Raw genomic sequence first — 13,804 nt, 5'->3', positions numbered from 1 at the left:
TGACCGAACTGTAAAACTCATAATAGTGTAAAATTCATCAGATGGCATTATATTTTTTTCACCTTGGAGTCATCCCTCCAACTTTGCTTTGATAGCCTGCTACATAGCTGTTTTGGAAATGTTCTTCATCTCTTCTTTTTTTTTTTTTTTAATGAAAGATATCATTTTTTTTATTATTATTTATTTATTTGTTTGTTTTGTTTATACATGCACTGGGTACAGTGAGAAGCGCGGGAGGGTGAGAGAATTCACCAGAGCCAGAGCGGGGAGCAGAGCAGGCAGAAGGACCGAAGTACACTGCTGAGGGGAGCAGCGGGCGGCAGGAGAGGTCTGCGCGCCATGTGGGACCCTCCTCTGGTGGCCGGGGAGCAGCCGGGGATTGAACCGGCGCCGCAGAGGCTGCGGGCAGCTTCGCAACCCAGCGCTCAACCGCTGCTCCACCGGGGAGGCCCTTCATCTCTTCTTATGTAAGATTTCTGTGTCCTGGATCCTGAATCTTCCTTTGTTTTGAGGCATAATCTTAGTAACTTTCTGAGAAAGGCAGCATGGGAGTTAAAATATTTTAAGAGCATTACATGAAAATCAGCCTTACTGAAAATACATCTTTTTTTCCCTCTCCACATTTGGTTCATAGTTGATGGATATAGAATTCTCTGTTGAAAGTCATTTTTCTTCGAAATTGCGAAGGCATTGCTCCTTGTCTTCTAGTTTTCAGTATTGCTTCTGAGAAATCTGATGCCATTCTGATTTATGTTCATTGTATATAAGTTGTTCTCCTTTCTAGAAATTTTTATTCTTTCTTGGTGTTCTGAAATTTTAAGACAAAGTGCTCTGAAACAGGTCTCCTGTCAGTCTTTATTCTGAGCATTCAGTAAGTCATTTCAATATGAAACTCGTATCCTTTGCTACAAGAATTTTTCTAGTCTCAAGATTTTTGATCCTTTGTTTTCTCCACTGTCTTTTTGGAAACACCTTCCCCCCACCAATTTTGCTCATTGCTTTTTTTAATTCTATTTCCTAGAAAATGTCTTGACTTTTTTTCTGTTTCCTAGAAAATGTCTTCAATTTTAATTTTCTGATTTTGGAGGCTTTTATCTTAAATTTATGCTGCCAAGTAAAAATATCACTTTCTTCCTCTAAAACAGTTTTGCTTGCTTTCTGAAGGTTTGAATGTTCCTTTCTTATTTTATTTTGCAATGACTTCTTTTTTAAAATCTGCTCATTGCATGATCTGTTTTCTTTAGAGTTCATTTTCTTCTGTTAGTTTTTCTCCTTTTCTTTCTTGTTAAGTTTCCTTATGTATATTGTGATTCTTGGCAAGCCTTTATATTTAAGACTGAGGTACTAAAAGGTAAGTGGAGCTGTGTGTAGGCAAGGTTTGTTAATTGGCAGAAGCTGGACATTTTTGGGGGGGAGCCATAAATGTCAGAAACTATGGGTATATTCTTTGGGGGCTGTTTTTCTAGGAAGGAATCCCCCTTTCTCCTGGCTAGATACATGACTGTTTTATGGATTTGAGTGGAGAAAGGTGTGTGTGTTTGTGTATGTCTATGCATGTGTATTGTTGGGGCGGCAGAGGGTGGTGTCTCATTGTTCTCAGGAAGAATTACCCTCAATTCCATAATTTAGTAGTGTACTTCTTTCCCTCTTACTTTCAGGTCAACTTCTCTAGATACGAAATATTCCGGCTTCTTCCTGGAGAGAGGTGCCAGGCACCTGGGATTGTGTGTGGTGCTGCCGGCATGTGTGTAGCTGGGTCTAAACTGATAGCTTTCAGACATGTGACATTTAAAGTTTCTATGAATGAACAAATTTAGTAATTCTCATTAAGAAACAGAACTGCCCAGTACATAATTCTGTGTCATCCCTGTTTCTGGATTATACATTTTCCTCTGGTTTGGTCTCTTTCAGAGCAAATTGGAGCCTTGGCAGATCAGCACATAGTCCATGTGGCATGTGGAGAGTCCCACAGTCTGGCCCTCAGTGACCGGGGCCAGCTCTTTTCTTGGGGTGCAGGGAGTGATGGTCAGCTAGGACTCATGACTACAGAAGATTCGGTGGCAGTGCCCAGGTAAGAATGTCACAGAAAGGAATCGGAGTTTCAAATGTTAATTGTTGTAAATGTGATTTGCTGTCTTTGTGTTGTTAGACTCCTTGGTCTTGGTTCTGCTTATTACTTCATTTAATCATTGTTTTCTTTGTGCCACCTCTGTGCCTTCTACTGTTACACTTGTCACAGAAATTGTAATCATTTACAGAATTGTCTATCTCCAGTTAAAGAAATTAGTTGTTCAGGAACTGTATTTTAGTAGCCTGATTGCTAGCAAAATGCCTACTACTCAAAGAATATTTGAATTTAAAAAGTGCAGATTTTCACATGTTGGACTTAATAACTTTCAACTGAAATTGCTTAAGTTTGGGACAAAAAAACCTAAATCAATTACTCATTTAAGCAAATTTAACTATGGCCAGTTTAACATAAGGATTGTGAACAGTGAAGAGCAAATAACAAATAAATATATGTAAATTCTTAAACACAAAAATACTAACAAAGTGATTTTCAGTCTCTTAAATATTTGTTTAATTCCAATAAATGTAGATTAAGATTTAGCTAAATATAACAGATGCTTCACACTGGGAAAATATCTAGAATATTAAAATTACTTTGGGGTGGACTTCTTGTGGGTAGCATGTAAGTTTGTTGAGGTTTCTTAATGTCCAAAGAGGCCACCAGTTTATTTAATTCCTCTTCCTTTATACTGTATATGTACAGCATATCCCTCTTATGGTACTTTGTTTAATGCCTATTTTTATTTATTTATTTATTTATTTATTTATTTATTTATTTATTTTTATTTAAAGATTTATTTATTTATACAAGCACTGGGTACAGTCAGAAGCGTGGGAGGGTGAGAGAATTCACCAGAGCCAGAGTGGGAAGCAGAACAGGCAGAAGGACCGAAGTACACTGCTGAGGGGAGCAGCGGGCGGCAGGAGAGGTCTGCGCGCCATGTGGGACCCTCCTCCGTTGGCCGGGGAGCAGCTGGGGATTGAACCGGCACTGCAGAGGCTGCGGGCAGCTTCGCAACCCAGCGCTCAACCGCTGCGCCACCGGGGAGGCCCTAATGCCTATTTTTTAAGTACTGAGACAAGGGAGTCTTGGTGAAGAACTGAACTACCCATTTTGGCATCAGCTTTGCCAAGAGTGCCCAGCACATATACTCCTCAGCACAAGTGTGTTTTGTAAATGGCCTCTTCTACCCTACCCTAATGTTGTCCCCTTTAAAGGACATTATATTCTTCTTCTTACTCTTTGCACCTCTTAGATTTTTTTTTTAAAGATTTATTTATTTATTTATACAAGCACTGGGTACAGTCAGAAGCTTGGAAGGGTGAGAGAATTCACCAGAGCCAGAGCAGGGAGCAGAACAGCCAGACTGATGAAATACACTGCTGAGGGGGGCAGTGGGTGGCAGGAGAGGTCTGCGCGCCATGTGGGACCCTCACACAGTGGCCAGGGATCGAACCGGTGCTGCAAAGGCTGTGGGCAGCTTCACAACCCAGCGCTCAACCGCTGCACCACCGGGAGGCCCACCCCTCTTAGATTTTTGTCTGTTTCATTAACAGTTGTTTTAAAGAAAAGAGGAACATGGATGGTAAGAGTGATTTGATTTGCTGCCTGTTTAGAGCAGGTAATCTCTTCAGTTCTTTTTTCCCAAAAATTAATATGATTTTTGTGGGAAGAGAGTGGCTATAAGAAAAAAAGGGGTACTATATTTTAATTAAATTGTGTGTAATGTTGGGGAAAAGATGTATAACATGAATGATGAAAGTTTTCTGAGGACCAAGTACTCAAAGATTTTTAGTGGCTTTTCATTTCCAAAAATGAAGTAATCTGTGTTAGCAATTTAATTATCATTGGTTATATGTAAATTATGGATACCTTCTGTATCCATAAGGTTTTCACTTTTATGTAGTTTTATATTATAACTTAATTGAAAGAACATGTTAATGCATACCTTATTATTATGGAAAGTAACATGGCTTTGAAGTCAGTCTCCTAATACTTGCTTTTTACTAATTTAGTGCATGACTTTGGACAGATTGTTTAACTTTTCTAAATCCCATTTTCTGAACTTGAAAGTGGACTTATGTATTATGTTCCTTATGGAGCTCTTGTGAGGACTGAGTGAGTGAGTGGGTAAAACACAGCACATGCTCACACTCCCTCCCTTCTTGTCTCCCTCCAGGGATTACTTCCCCAATTATTTGTCTTTGTCCTTTTGACCTGTGTCCTTTCTGTAGCTGTGACTGTGAAGTTGCAACAAGGGTAATGGTGACCTATAAAGGGAGCATTGTGGGGAACTGGAGTGGAAACTGGCCAGGAAAAAAGGATTGTTGCTTTACAGAACTTCTGAAACCTTTGTCCCCTAGTCAGTAATGCATTTTCAAAAAATGGGTTTGTACAAACTTTCAATATATACGACAACTTGGATGTATATCCAGGGACTTATTCTGAATGAAAAAGTCAATCCTGAAAGGTTACCTATAATATGATTCCATTTACACAACATTCTTGAAATGATGAATTTTAGAAACAGAGGCTAGCTTTTTGGTTGCCACGGGCTAGGGACAGGTGAGGAGAGGAGTGGTAATAAAAGCACCACAGGAAATTCTTGTGGTACAGCAGCCTAAAGGCTGCCTAAAGGTACCTTAACTTTGGTGGTAGATACATGAACCTACACAGGTGGAAAAAATACACACAGGAAAATTATTAAAAATAAAACTGGGTAAATGTTAGTAAGATTGACAGATTGTATTAGTGTCAATATCCTGTTTTAGATGATATACTATAGTTTTACAAAATGTCACCACTGGGGAAAATTGGACTTAGGGTACTAGGGATCTCTGTATTGTTTCTTACAGCTGCATATGATTCTGCAGTTATTTTAATAAAAAATACTTGAATTCTATTTAGTAGTAAAAGTATATGTGAACTCTTTCAACTTTTTATATCTGAGGAAATAAAACATTAATAAACACAATGCCTACCTAAATAATCTAAATAATCCCCAGCTCCCCCAAGGGACATCTGTCTTCCAAGATACCCTTCTGAGGGTGTGTCTGGCTCCTTTGTTCCCATGGCAGATACATAATGAAGAGGAACATGGCAACTGTGCGCTATTAAAATAGCAGGATATATTCCCAGGCTACCAAACTGTTAGACTGTTGTAAGCACTTTTCACATCCCCCCTCCCCCCATGTCTTTCTGTGTTTCTTATCTCTGTCTTTCCCTTGAGCATACTGAGGAGAGATTTGAAAAGTTATCATATGGCCTTCCATCCCTACCATTCTAAGGAATCAGAGTTGTGGAGGCAATGCCTGTATTTTTTTTTTTTTAAATCGTGGTAAAGTACACATTACATAAAATTTACCATCTTAGCCATTTTTAAGTGTACAGTTCAGTAGTGTTAAGTATATTCACATGTAGCCAATCTCCAGAAAACTTATTTTATAAAAATTAAACTCTATATTCTTCATAACTCCATATTTCTCCTCTATCCAGCCATTTGTAGTCACCATTCACTTTGTATTTGCATGAATTTCACGATTCCCTGATTCCATTTATTTATTTTTAAAGATTTATTTTATGCATACAAGAACTGGGGTATAGGCCAGAGGTGTGGGGGATGGGAGGATTCACCAGAGACAGAGTGGGGAACAGAACAGGCAGATTGACTGAAATATACTGGTGAGGGGAGCAGCGGGCGAGTCAGGAGAGGTCTTCTTGTCATGTGTGTAGTTCTCTGACCGGGCATCGAACTAGTGCTGCAGAGGGTGTGGGTAGCTTCATAGTGCTGCGTCTTAACCCCTTCCACCACCAGGGAGTCCCCCTTTATCATTCCATTTATAGGAGATATTTAGTATTTGTCTTTTTGTGACTGAATTATTTTACTAAGCATAATGTCCTTGAGTTTCATCCATGTTGTAACATGTCAGAATTCCTTTCTGTTAAGGCTGATTAATGCTCCATTGTATGTTTATACCACATTTTGTTTATCTATTCATCTATTGATGGACACTTCGATTGCTTATACATACTGGCCATTGTGAATAATGCTGCTGTGAACATGGATGTACACATATCTCTTTGGAACCCTGCTTTTGATTCTTCTAGATATGTACCCAGAAGTGGAATTGCTGCATCATGGCAGTCCATTCATTTTGAAAGCCATTTAGTTACCCGTCATATTCTTAGGGATATCTTTTCTATAGCTTCTTCCATTTGTCCCTGACTTGGAGATGTTAATGTAGGAATTAACAGAGGGTTTTTATTTTTTTTTAAGATTTATTTTATTTTTTTATGCATACAAGAGCTGGGGTGTAGGCCATAGGTGCAGTGAAAGGATTCACCAGAGACAGAGTGGGAAGCAGAACAGTGAAATACACTGCTGAGGGGTGCAGTGGGCGAGACATGAGAGGTCTGCTGCGTCATGTGGGAAGCTCCCTGGCCAGGGATTGAACTCGTGCTGCAGTGGCTGCTGATAGCTTCATAGTGCTGAGACTTAATCCCTTGCACCACCAGAGAGACCCCGCAGAGGGTTTTTAAATAGTAACTAGAAGCAGGAGGTTATTGGCAGACCTTATGAAAACTGTATCTTAGATGATTGTGCATTTGATTTTTTAAATGTTTTTTAGGAAAGATGATGTTATTTATTATAACTGTTTTATTGTGAATATTTCTGACAATTGTTTATGATTGCCCATCTCAAAAAAAGAAAAAACCTTTTCTGTTGTAGGTTAATACAAAAGCTGAACCAGCAGACGATATTACAAGTTTCCTGTGGCAACTGGCATTGCTTGGCTCTTGCAGCTGGTAATGTAACATTAAATACATGCTAATGTTATGTTAATTTTGAAACCATTTCTGAAGGCGTTTTTTTGTGTGATGTTATCTAACTAGAAACCTTTAACTGGTTAGGGTCTGTGCATTGCTGTTGGACAGTGGCAGTGCTCAGATATCCTTTGCATAGCTCAGACCTTCCTCAGAATGTGGACGAGGAAGGAAAGTAGTTGTCATTGCCATTGCAACTATTTCATGGGGGATGATGAGCAGGGGCAGGACTGTGCTTGAGTGTTTTGAGCATACAGAAGATTGGTTTTTCTTAGCAATAGCTCCTAGTCAAGCTGAAGCCTACTGTCAAGCTATATTCCACTGTAAACTCCCGATACATGAAAATGACCAATGTGGAGAAACCCAAGCCAGCCATAAGCTATGATAAGCTTGAGGGTAAGGCATTGCCATGTCCTGCTCCAGGGGCTACAGTGTAGGCCAGGTCACAGCTAGCCCTCATGAAATCCTGGGTCTCATGGTCTTGGTGTGGTCAGAACTGGTTCAGCTTGGTTAGTGCACCTAAGGCTGGTAATTGGCACTTTTAAAGCTGAGTCGACTTCATATAAAAGTCGACTTCCTTGTATAAAAGTTAATAGCCTTTGGAGGGTAGTAGGACTGTTTTATTTTTCTCTTGTCTTAACAAAGGGAAGTTTGGTTTTGGTAGTTGTACAGTGTGAAGTGTCTCTGTTTTCTTGCTCTTGGGAGGGGTGTGTGTGGGGGGCATAAGTATTGTTCTGCCTAGACAATTTGGGGGAATGGCATTTGTATAACTTCTACTCTTGTTTCAGATGGTCAGTTCTTCACATGGGGAAAGAACAGCCATGGGCAGCTGGGCCTGGGGAAGGAGTTCCCCTCCCAAACCAGCCCGCAGAGAGTGAGGTCCCTGGAGGGGATCCCACTGGCGCAGGTGGCTGCTGGAGGGGCTCACAGCTTTGCCCTGTCACTCTCAGGAGCCGTTTTTGGCTGGGGGATGAATAACGCAGGGCAGCTAGGGCTCAGTGATGAAGAAGGTAAGTAAGCTGTCACATGTCTCTTTAGTTTAAAATACTCATTTGTTTAATACCTGCTTCTTGAGGACTTCCATGTGCTGATAGCTTGAGTACCTACCATGGTAGGTACTAAGGGTACAACAATAAACAAAATAGATTATTTCTTGCTGAATGCAGAGTCTGTGTGGACAGAAGCAAACAACAAACCAGCCATTACATAGTATGTCAGAGGGTTTGAGAGTCAAGTTCCCTGTTGACATGGGTGCTCAGGAAGGGTCTCTATGTTTGGGCTAAAACCCTGTGGGCAGACGGGTAGGAAAAGAGGCCTGTAGACAGTGGGCAAAGAATATTCCCATCAAAAGGAACAGGATATGCAAATAGGATATGCAAAGACTCTGATGCTGGTAGACCCTTGGTGTGCTCAGCAGTGGGTGGAACAGCTGAAGAGCTGCAGGGTCCCAGTCAGGGAGACAGTGCAGGCCCAATGATGTAGGGCCCCACAGGGCACAGTAAGGATTCAGTCTTCTTTCAGTGAAAGGGGAAGACACTGAGGGTTTTGAGGAGAAAGAAGAGTGATCTAATTTGACTTTGGTTCTACTGGGTTAGGGATCAATCTGGCAGACCAGTTTGGAGGAAGTGGGAATAAATTTGGATTTTGAAGATGAAGACAGTTTTGCTTATTATTAGATGTGTCATTTGAAATAGAGGAAGAACTAGAAAGATGAAGTTGTCGTTTATGAAATGAGGAAAACCGTGTTGTATGTGCTGTGGGTGGGCAGAGTTGGGAGTGTTAGGAACCCAATCTAAATATACTAACAATGGTTCTAATTATATTGAAAATGACATGTTTGTTGGACATGCAAGTGGAGGTGCAGGCAGGAGGAAGAATATGTGAGTCAAGAATCTAGGGGGACTCTCAGGCTAAGAGAGCTGTGTACATTTCAATTCCAAGGCAAATAAATGATAGTGACATCATGTTGTATATCTCATTCTAGATCGAGAGTCTCCTTGCCATGTGAAACTCTTACGAACGCAGAAAGTTGTCTATATTAGTTGTGGAGAAGAACATACTGCAGTCCTCACGAAAGTAAGGGCTTGGAGCTCACTGGTTTGTGCTGTGGTGCTTTAGTGCCGAGTATGACATAGACAGTTAATGTTGCTTGAATATTTTTGAGAGTCTTTTAGAGAGAGTAGTGATGGTGTTTAAATTAGTTCAAGATAAATAACCTTAACTTCTAATATATACGGCAGCATCCTGTGTTCCTTTAAAACATTTAAATACATAAAAAAGAAAGTGAAGCGTGATTAATGTTTTAAAATTATCAACCCATTTTTTGGTTTCTAAAACAGTCACATCAAGAGAAAGTGAAATGTATTTTCATGTTGAACTATTATAGGTACACTTTAATAAAATGACAGCATTTGTTCAAGTATAGCTGTTAAAAACGAGTTTGTAAAGCTTTTAGTTTCTTATTTATAATATTTGTGAATGAGCATGCAAAATCATCTCATTTCATCTATCTCTTTGTTTTTCCTTTTTTGATTTACTTCCTAACACATCATTGTACTTTTTAAAAAATATTTATTTTTATTTGTTTATGCATACAAGAACTAGGGTATAGGCCAGAAGTATGGGGGGTGAGAGGACTCACCAGAGACAGAGTGGGGAGCAGGACAGGCAAATCTACTGAAATACACTGTTGAGGGGAGCAAGACAGGAGTGGGCAAGACAGGAGAGGTCTGCTGCACCATATGTGGGTTAGCTCCCTGGCTGGGGATCGAACTCTAACTGCAGCGGTGATAGTGTGATAATGCTGAGACTTAATCCCTGTGCCACCAGGAGGGGCCCATCATTGTATTTTTAAGCAGTGTTAAAAATTTACAGATGGTACACCTTCTCCTAAGTAATGATATCTTGGTACCATAAAAATGTAGTCTTAAAATCTTTTTTTATTTTTTCCTATTGAATGAATATTCCAAAGAAGTTGATTTTGGACAGGTATCAAGTGAGTGCAGTGTTCTTTTTTTTTTTTTAAAATATACAAACACTGGGTACAGTCAGAAACGCGGGAGGGTGAGAGAATTCACCAGAGCGGAGAGTAGAACAGGCTGACTGACGAGGTACACTGCTGAGGGGAGCAGCGGGTGTGGTAGGAGAGGTCTGTGCGCCATGTGGGACCCTCGCCGGTGGCCGGGGATGGAACTGGTGCTGCAGAGGCTGCAGGCAGCTTCGCAGCCCAGCTCTCAACCGCTGTGCCACCGGGGAGGCCCGAGCGCAGTGTTCTTATATAGAAATTTATATGATATGAGATTTGTTTATAGAAGGTTTTAAAGAAATGTACTCAAACTTAGAGTTCAGTGAAGTCACATGGTAATTTGTTCCTTCTTAGAGTGGTGGTGTCTTTACCTTTGGTTCTGGTTCCTGTGGACAACTTGGACATGATTCCATGAATGACGAGGTTAATCCAAGAAGAGTTCTAGAGCTTATGGGCAGTGAAGTAACTCAGATTGCTTGTGGCAGGTGAGTGCGTGTAAGAGCTTCTCTTAAGACTCAAAAATGGATCATGTCTTTGTGATGGAGAATGGGGTTAGATACAACTTCCATCATTTAAGGAAATTTTACCTGTGTGCCCACCAATGGTGAAAGTTAGGAGGTCAGACCTGAGTAATGTGAGGTAAAGAGGGCTGTAGATGAAGCAGAGTAATGTGGGGATATTAGGCTTCTTTAAGGATGAAAGGCTAACAGTATGTGGGGAAGCCTTGAAGGAAGGAAAGTGACAGTCTCGAAGAACATGGAAATTTTGTTTAGGTCCACCATGCTCCTTACCTCTTATCCCAGAGGCATGTAGCAGGCCAGTCAACTTGGTCTAAGCCTTGCCGCCCTCTTCAGAAGTTAGAGAGTGGGAAGATAGTATTATGGAGAACCAGCCACTGCAGAAAGAGTCACATGTAAATACAGGGGAAGCTTTTAGGGGCACCTGTAGAAATTGCTGGTTCAAACGTGGAGTCTGAGTATGACTCCATATCGGAGTACCAATATCGATGACAGAAGAAACTGTGCTGACAAGTTAATTTAAATTTTTCCCCCAGACAACATACTCTAGCCTTCGTGCCTTCTTCTGGACTCATCTATGCATTTGGTTGTGGAGCAAGAGGTCAGTTAGGAACTGGACACACCTGTAACGTGAAGTGCCCATCTCCTGTAAAAGGGTACTGGGCTGCCCACAGTGGCCAGCTTTCAGCCAGAGCTGGTAAGCAGAATTTTCATTGAAATTTAGTGATGTTTTAAATGGTAAAATCTATGAAGTAGCTTTTGAAGGGAATGATCATGAGGTATTTTAACATCAAACAACAAATATATGAACATTTACTATACACAGTCTCTGTAGTCGAAATCCTAGAGAAGAAAGAAAGGTGAAAATATTATTTTGGCCCCAAGACTTTGTTGATGGTGTGTAAATATTTTTTTAATCAGTGTTGCTAATAATAAGAGTTAATGTTTTATGAATGCTTAGCCAAGTTCCAGCACTATGCTAAGCACTCAAAGCAACCCTAAGGACAGGTGGTGATTATCTTCATATTGGCGGTGAGGAGACGGTCTTAAGGAGGTAATTGCTCCTTAAGTAATTGCTTAATTAAGAATTAAGTAATTGCTCAAGATCACATAGATTCTGGGGGCATGACTTAAAACCCAGGTCTGCCTCATTGTAAAGCTTGTAGTCTTAATGCTTATACTGTGTCACCTTCCCCTTATATTCCTATTTTGTTCATAATGTGACATTTCTTTTTATGCTATTTTTTTCCAGTTAACTAGTATTAGTTAGCTGTGCCTTTGCCATTGGAACAAAATAAGGCAGTCGCTCTGTATGAGTCACTTGAAATAACACATCTAGAGTCTGATTGGAGCTGGAGAGTCTCAAGGAAGTGTGGTTTGATAATTTTGATTTTGATTTTGAAGGGTATAAAATGACACAATTATGGCATAATCAGGATTTTTTTAAAAAACATCTTCATAAGTTTCCCACTGGATTATTAGAAACTTGAAGATAGGGAGTCATTTCTTTATTGTAATCCTAGTACATAGTACAGGATTTGGCACAAACATCTTATGCAGTAAATATTTATAGAATGACTATATGACCATCTAAAAACATAGTGGAACATAAAATATAAAATAAATAAGATTTTGTTAGGTGATGTTCCCAAAAATGAAAGATTATTTGGTGCCTATTCTCTGTCATTTTAAAATTTCCTTTTCTCTAAAGCATTGTATTCATGCATGACCATAAGAAGTATGTCCATTTAAAAACTCAAATGTTTAATAGATTACTTTGAAACCATACATTTTCTTTTTTTTTTTTTTTATTTATTTTTTATTTATTTTTTTTTTTAGATAATAAATTTTATTGTTATATTCCCCATACAATTGCAGCGCCCCCATTCTGACCCCAATCCCTCCCCTCCCACCCCTGCCCCCCTAAAAGTGTCTCTGGTTCATAGTTTTTTGTTGATTTTGATTTTCACTTTCTTATAGTTATTCATTTTCCTGGTCCCTTATTTAAGTTTTCTAGATTCCTGCTATGAGTGAGACCATCCGGTATTTTTCTTTTTCTTTTTGGCTTATTTCGCTGAGCATGATCCCTTCCAGCGCCATCCATGTTGCTGCAAATTGCATGTGTTTATCTTTTTTGAATGCTGAGTAATATTCCATGGTATATATGTACCACATCTTCTTGATCCAGTCATCTATTTTTGGGCATTTGGGTTGTTTCCAAAGCTTAGCTATTGTAAACTGTGCTGCTATAAACATAGGGGTGCAGGTGTTCTTTGGAATTGATGTGAAACCATACATTTTCAAAGTTTAGCTATAACCTAGCTCTTGAGGTCGTAGGTTTGTGCTTGGATGTTTTCCACAATGATTTTGTAAGTAGGAAAATTTCAATTTACTATGCAAATGCTGTGGTTTTAGGAACCTTCCTGGTAATGTGGGAGCACAGAGGAAGGCATCAAAGAATATCCCTGTTAGAAGAAGTTTGAGTTGTGTCTTAAAGGATGATTTGGAGTTAGCCAGGTAGAGATCTATGAGGGAGTGGACAGTGGTGAGTACTGTGGAATTGCACAATTCCAGGAGCACTGATCTGATGATGATCTAAGAGGTGCTATTCATGGAGAATGCTGTGTGCACTGGGGAAGGTAGAAAGCAAAGGTGGGGAGACTTGAGATAATATTTTAGAAATATAAGCAATGTGGTGGTATTAGTGTTGCCATGGGCACGATGTGATGGGTGATGAAGGGAATAGGAAATGGAGGTCCTTATGTCAAACCCTACCCTGAAGTGGGTAGGGGCCACCAAACTCAGATGTTGAACTATTTACCAGGCATAGGTTGCCACTTAGAGTAGTGACCATTTTAAATTTTAAGTCGGTAGCATGACAGTGTCAAAAAGGAAAGCGAAATGAGGTCAGGATTAGTTGACAGTTGGGAGGGGGTGGAGGTAGGGTTAGAGTGGACAGTACCATTTTACATATTTTTAATTCGAAGTAGAAAAAATTCTGGGGAAATAACCAGGAGAGAAGGTTTCTTCTCTGACATAACTCTAATGGATAAGAATCCACTGAAGCATATTTTGGAATATTAGAAAAAAGGGTTTGAGGGAAACCTTTATTTATTGAAAAATATACTGTTGAACGTTTTTTTTTTGACAGATCGTTTTAAGTATCATATTGTTAAGCAGATCTTCTCTGGAGGAGACCAAACTTTTGTTCTTTGCTCCAAATATGAGGTAACATTTTCTTTTGACTTTTATTTTGGGGGTGGAATAATGGTGAAGGTGAATCAATACTTATTTGAATAACTACATGAGAGAAATGTTCCTCTTATTTCTATTAATTTTTTTTTTAAGATTTTATTTTTGTGTAGA

General features: G+C 39.6%; 1 protein-coding gene across 4 annotated transcripts in view; it reads left to right on the top strand.

The window, feature by feature from the left end:
- HERC3 (HECT and RLD domain containing E3 ubiquitin protein ligase 3) overlaps positions 1-13,804 on the top strand; it is a gene marked incomplete at both ends in the record, with an annotated part of 97,001 nt that overhangs the window by 24,247 nt on the left and 58,950 nt on the right. For all 4 annotated transcript variants that reach the window (XM_084233105.1, XM_084233102.1, XM_084233103.1 and 1 more), the window contains 7 exons: positions 1,912-2,071; positions 6,801-6,877; positions 7,684-7,905; positions 8,880-8,971; positions 10,275-10,405; positions 10,975-11,135; positions 13,590-13,666. In XM_084233105.1, coding sequence (XP_084089231.1) covers positions 1,912-2,071; positions 6,801-6,877; positions 7,684-7,905; positions 8,880-8,971; positions 10,275-10,405; positions 10,975-11,135; positions 13,590-13,666 — 920 coding nt within the window. The remainder of the gene's footprint in view (positions 1-1,911; positions 2,072-6,800; positions 6,878-7,683; positions 7,906-8,879; positions 8,972-10,274; positions 10,406-10,974; positions 11,136-13,589; positions 13,667-13,804) is intronic.

This window comes from Talpa europaea (assembly GCF_964194135.1).
Source record: "Talpa europaea genome assembly, chromosome: 5".
NCBI classification, from domain to species: domain Eukaryota; kingdom Metazoa; phylum Chordata; class Mammalia; order Eulipotyphla; family Talpidae; genus Talpa; species Talpa europaea.
This window is presented reverse-complemented; position numbering and strand designations above follow the sequence as displayed.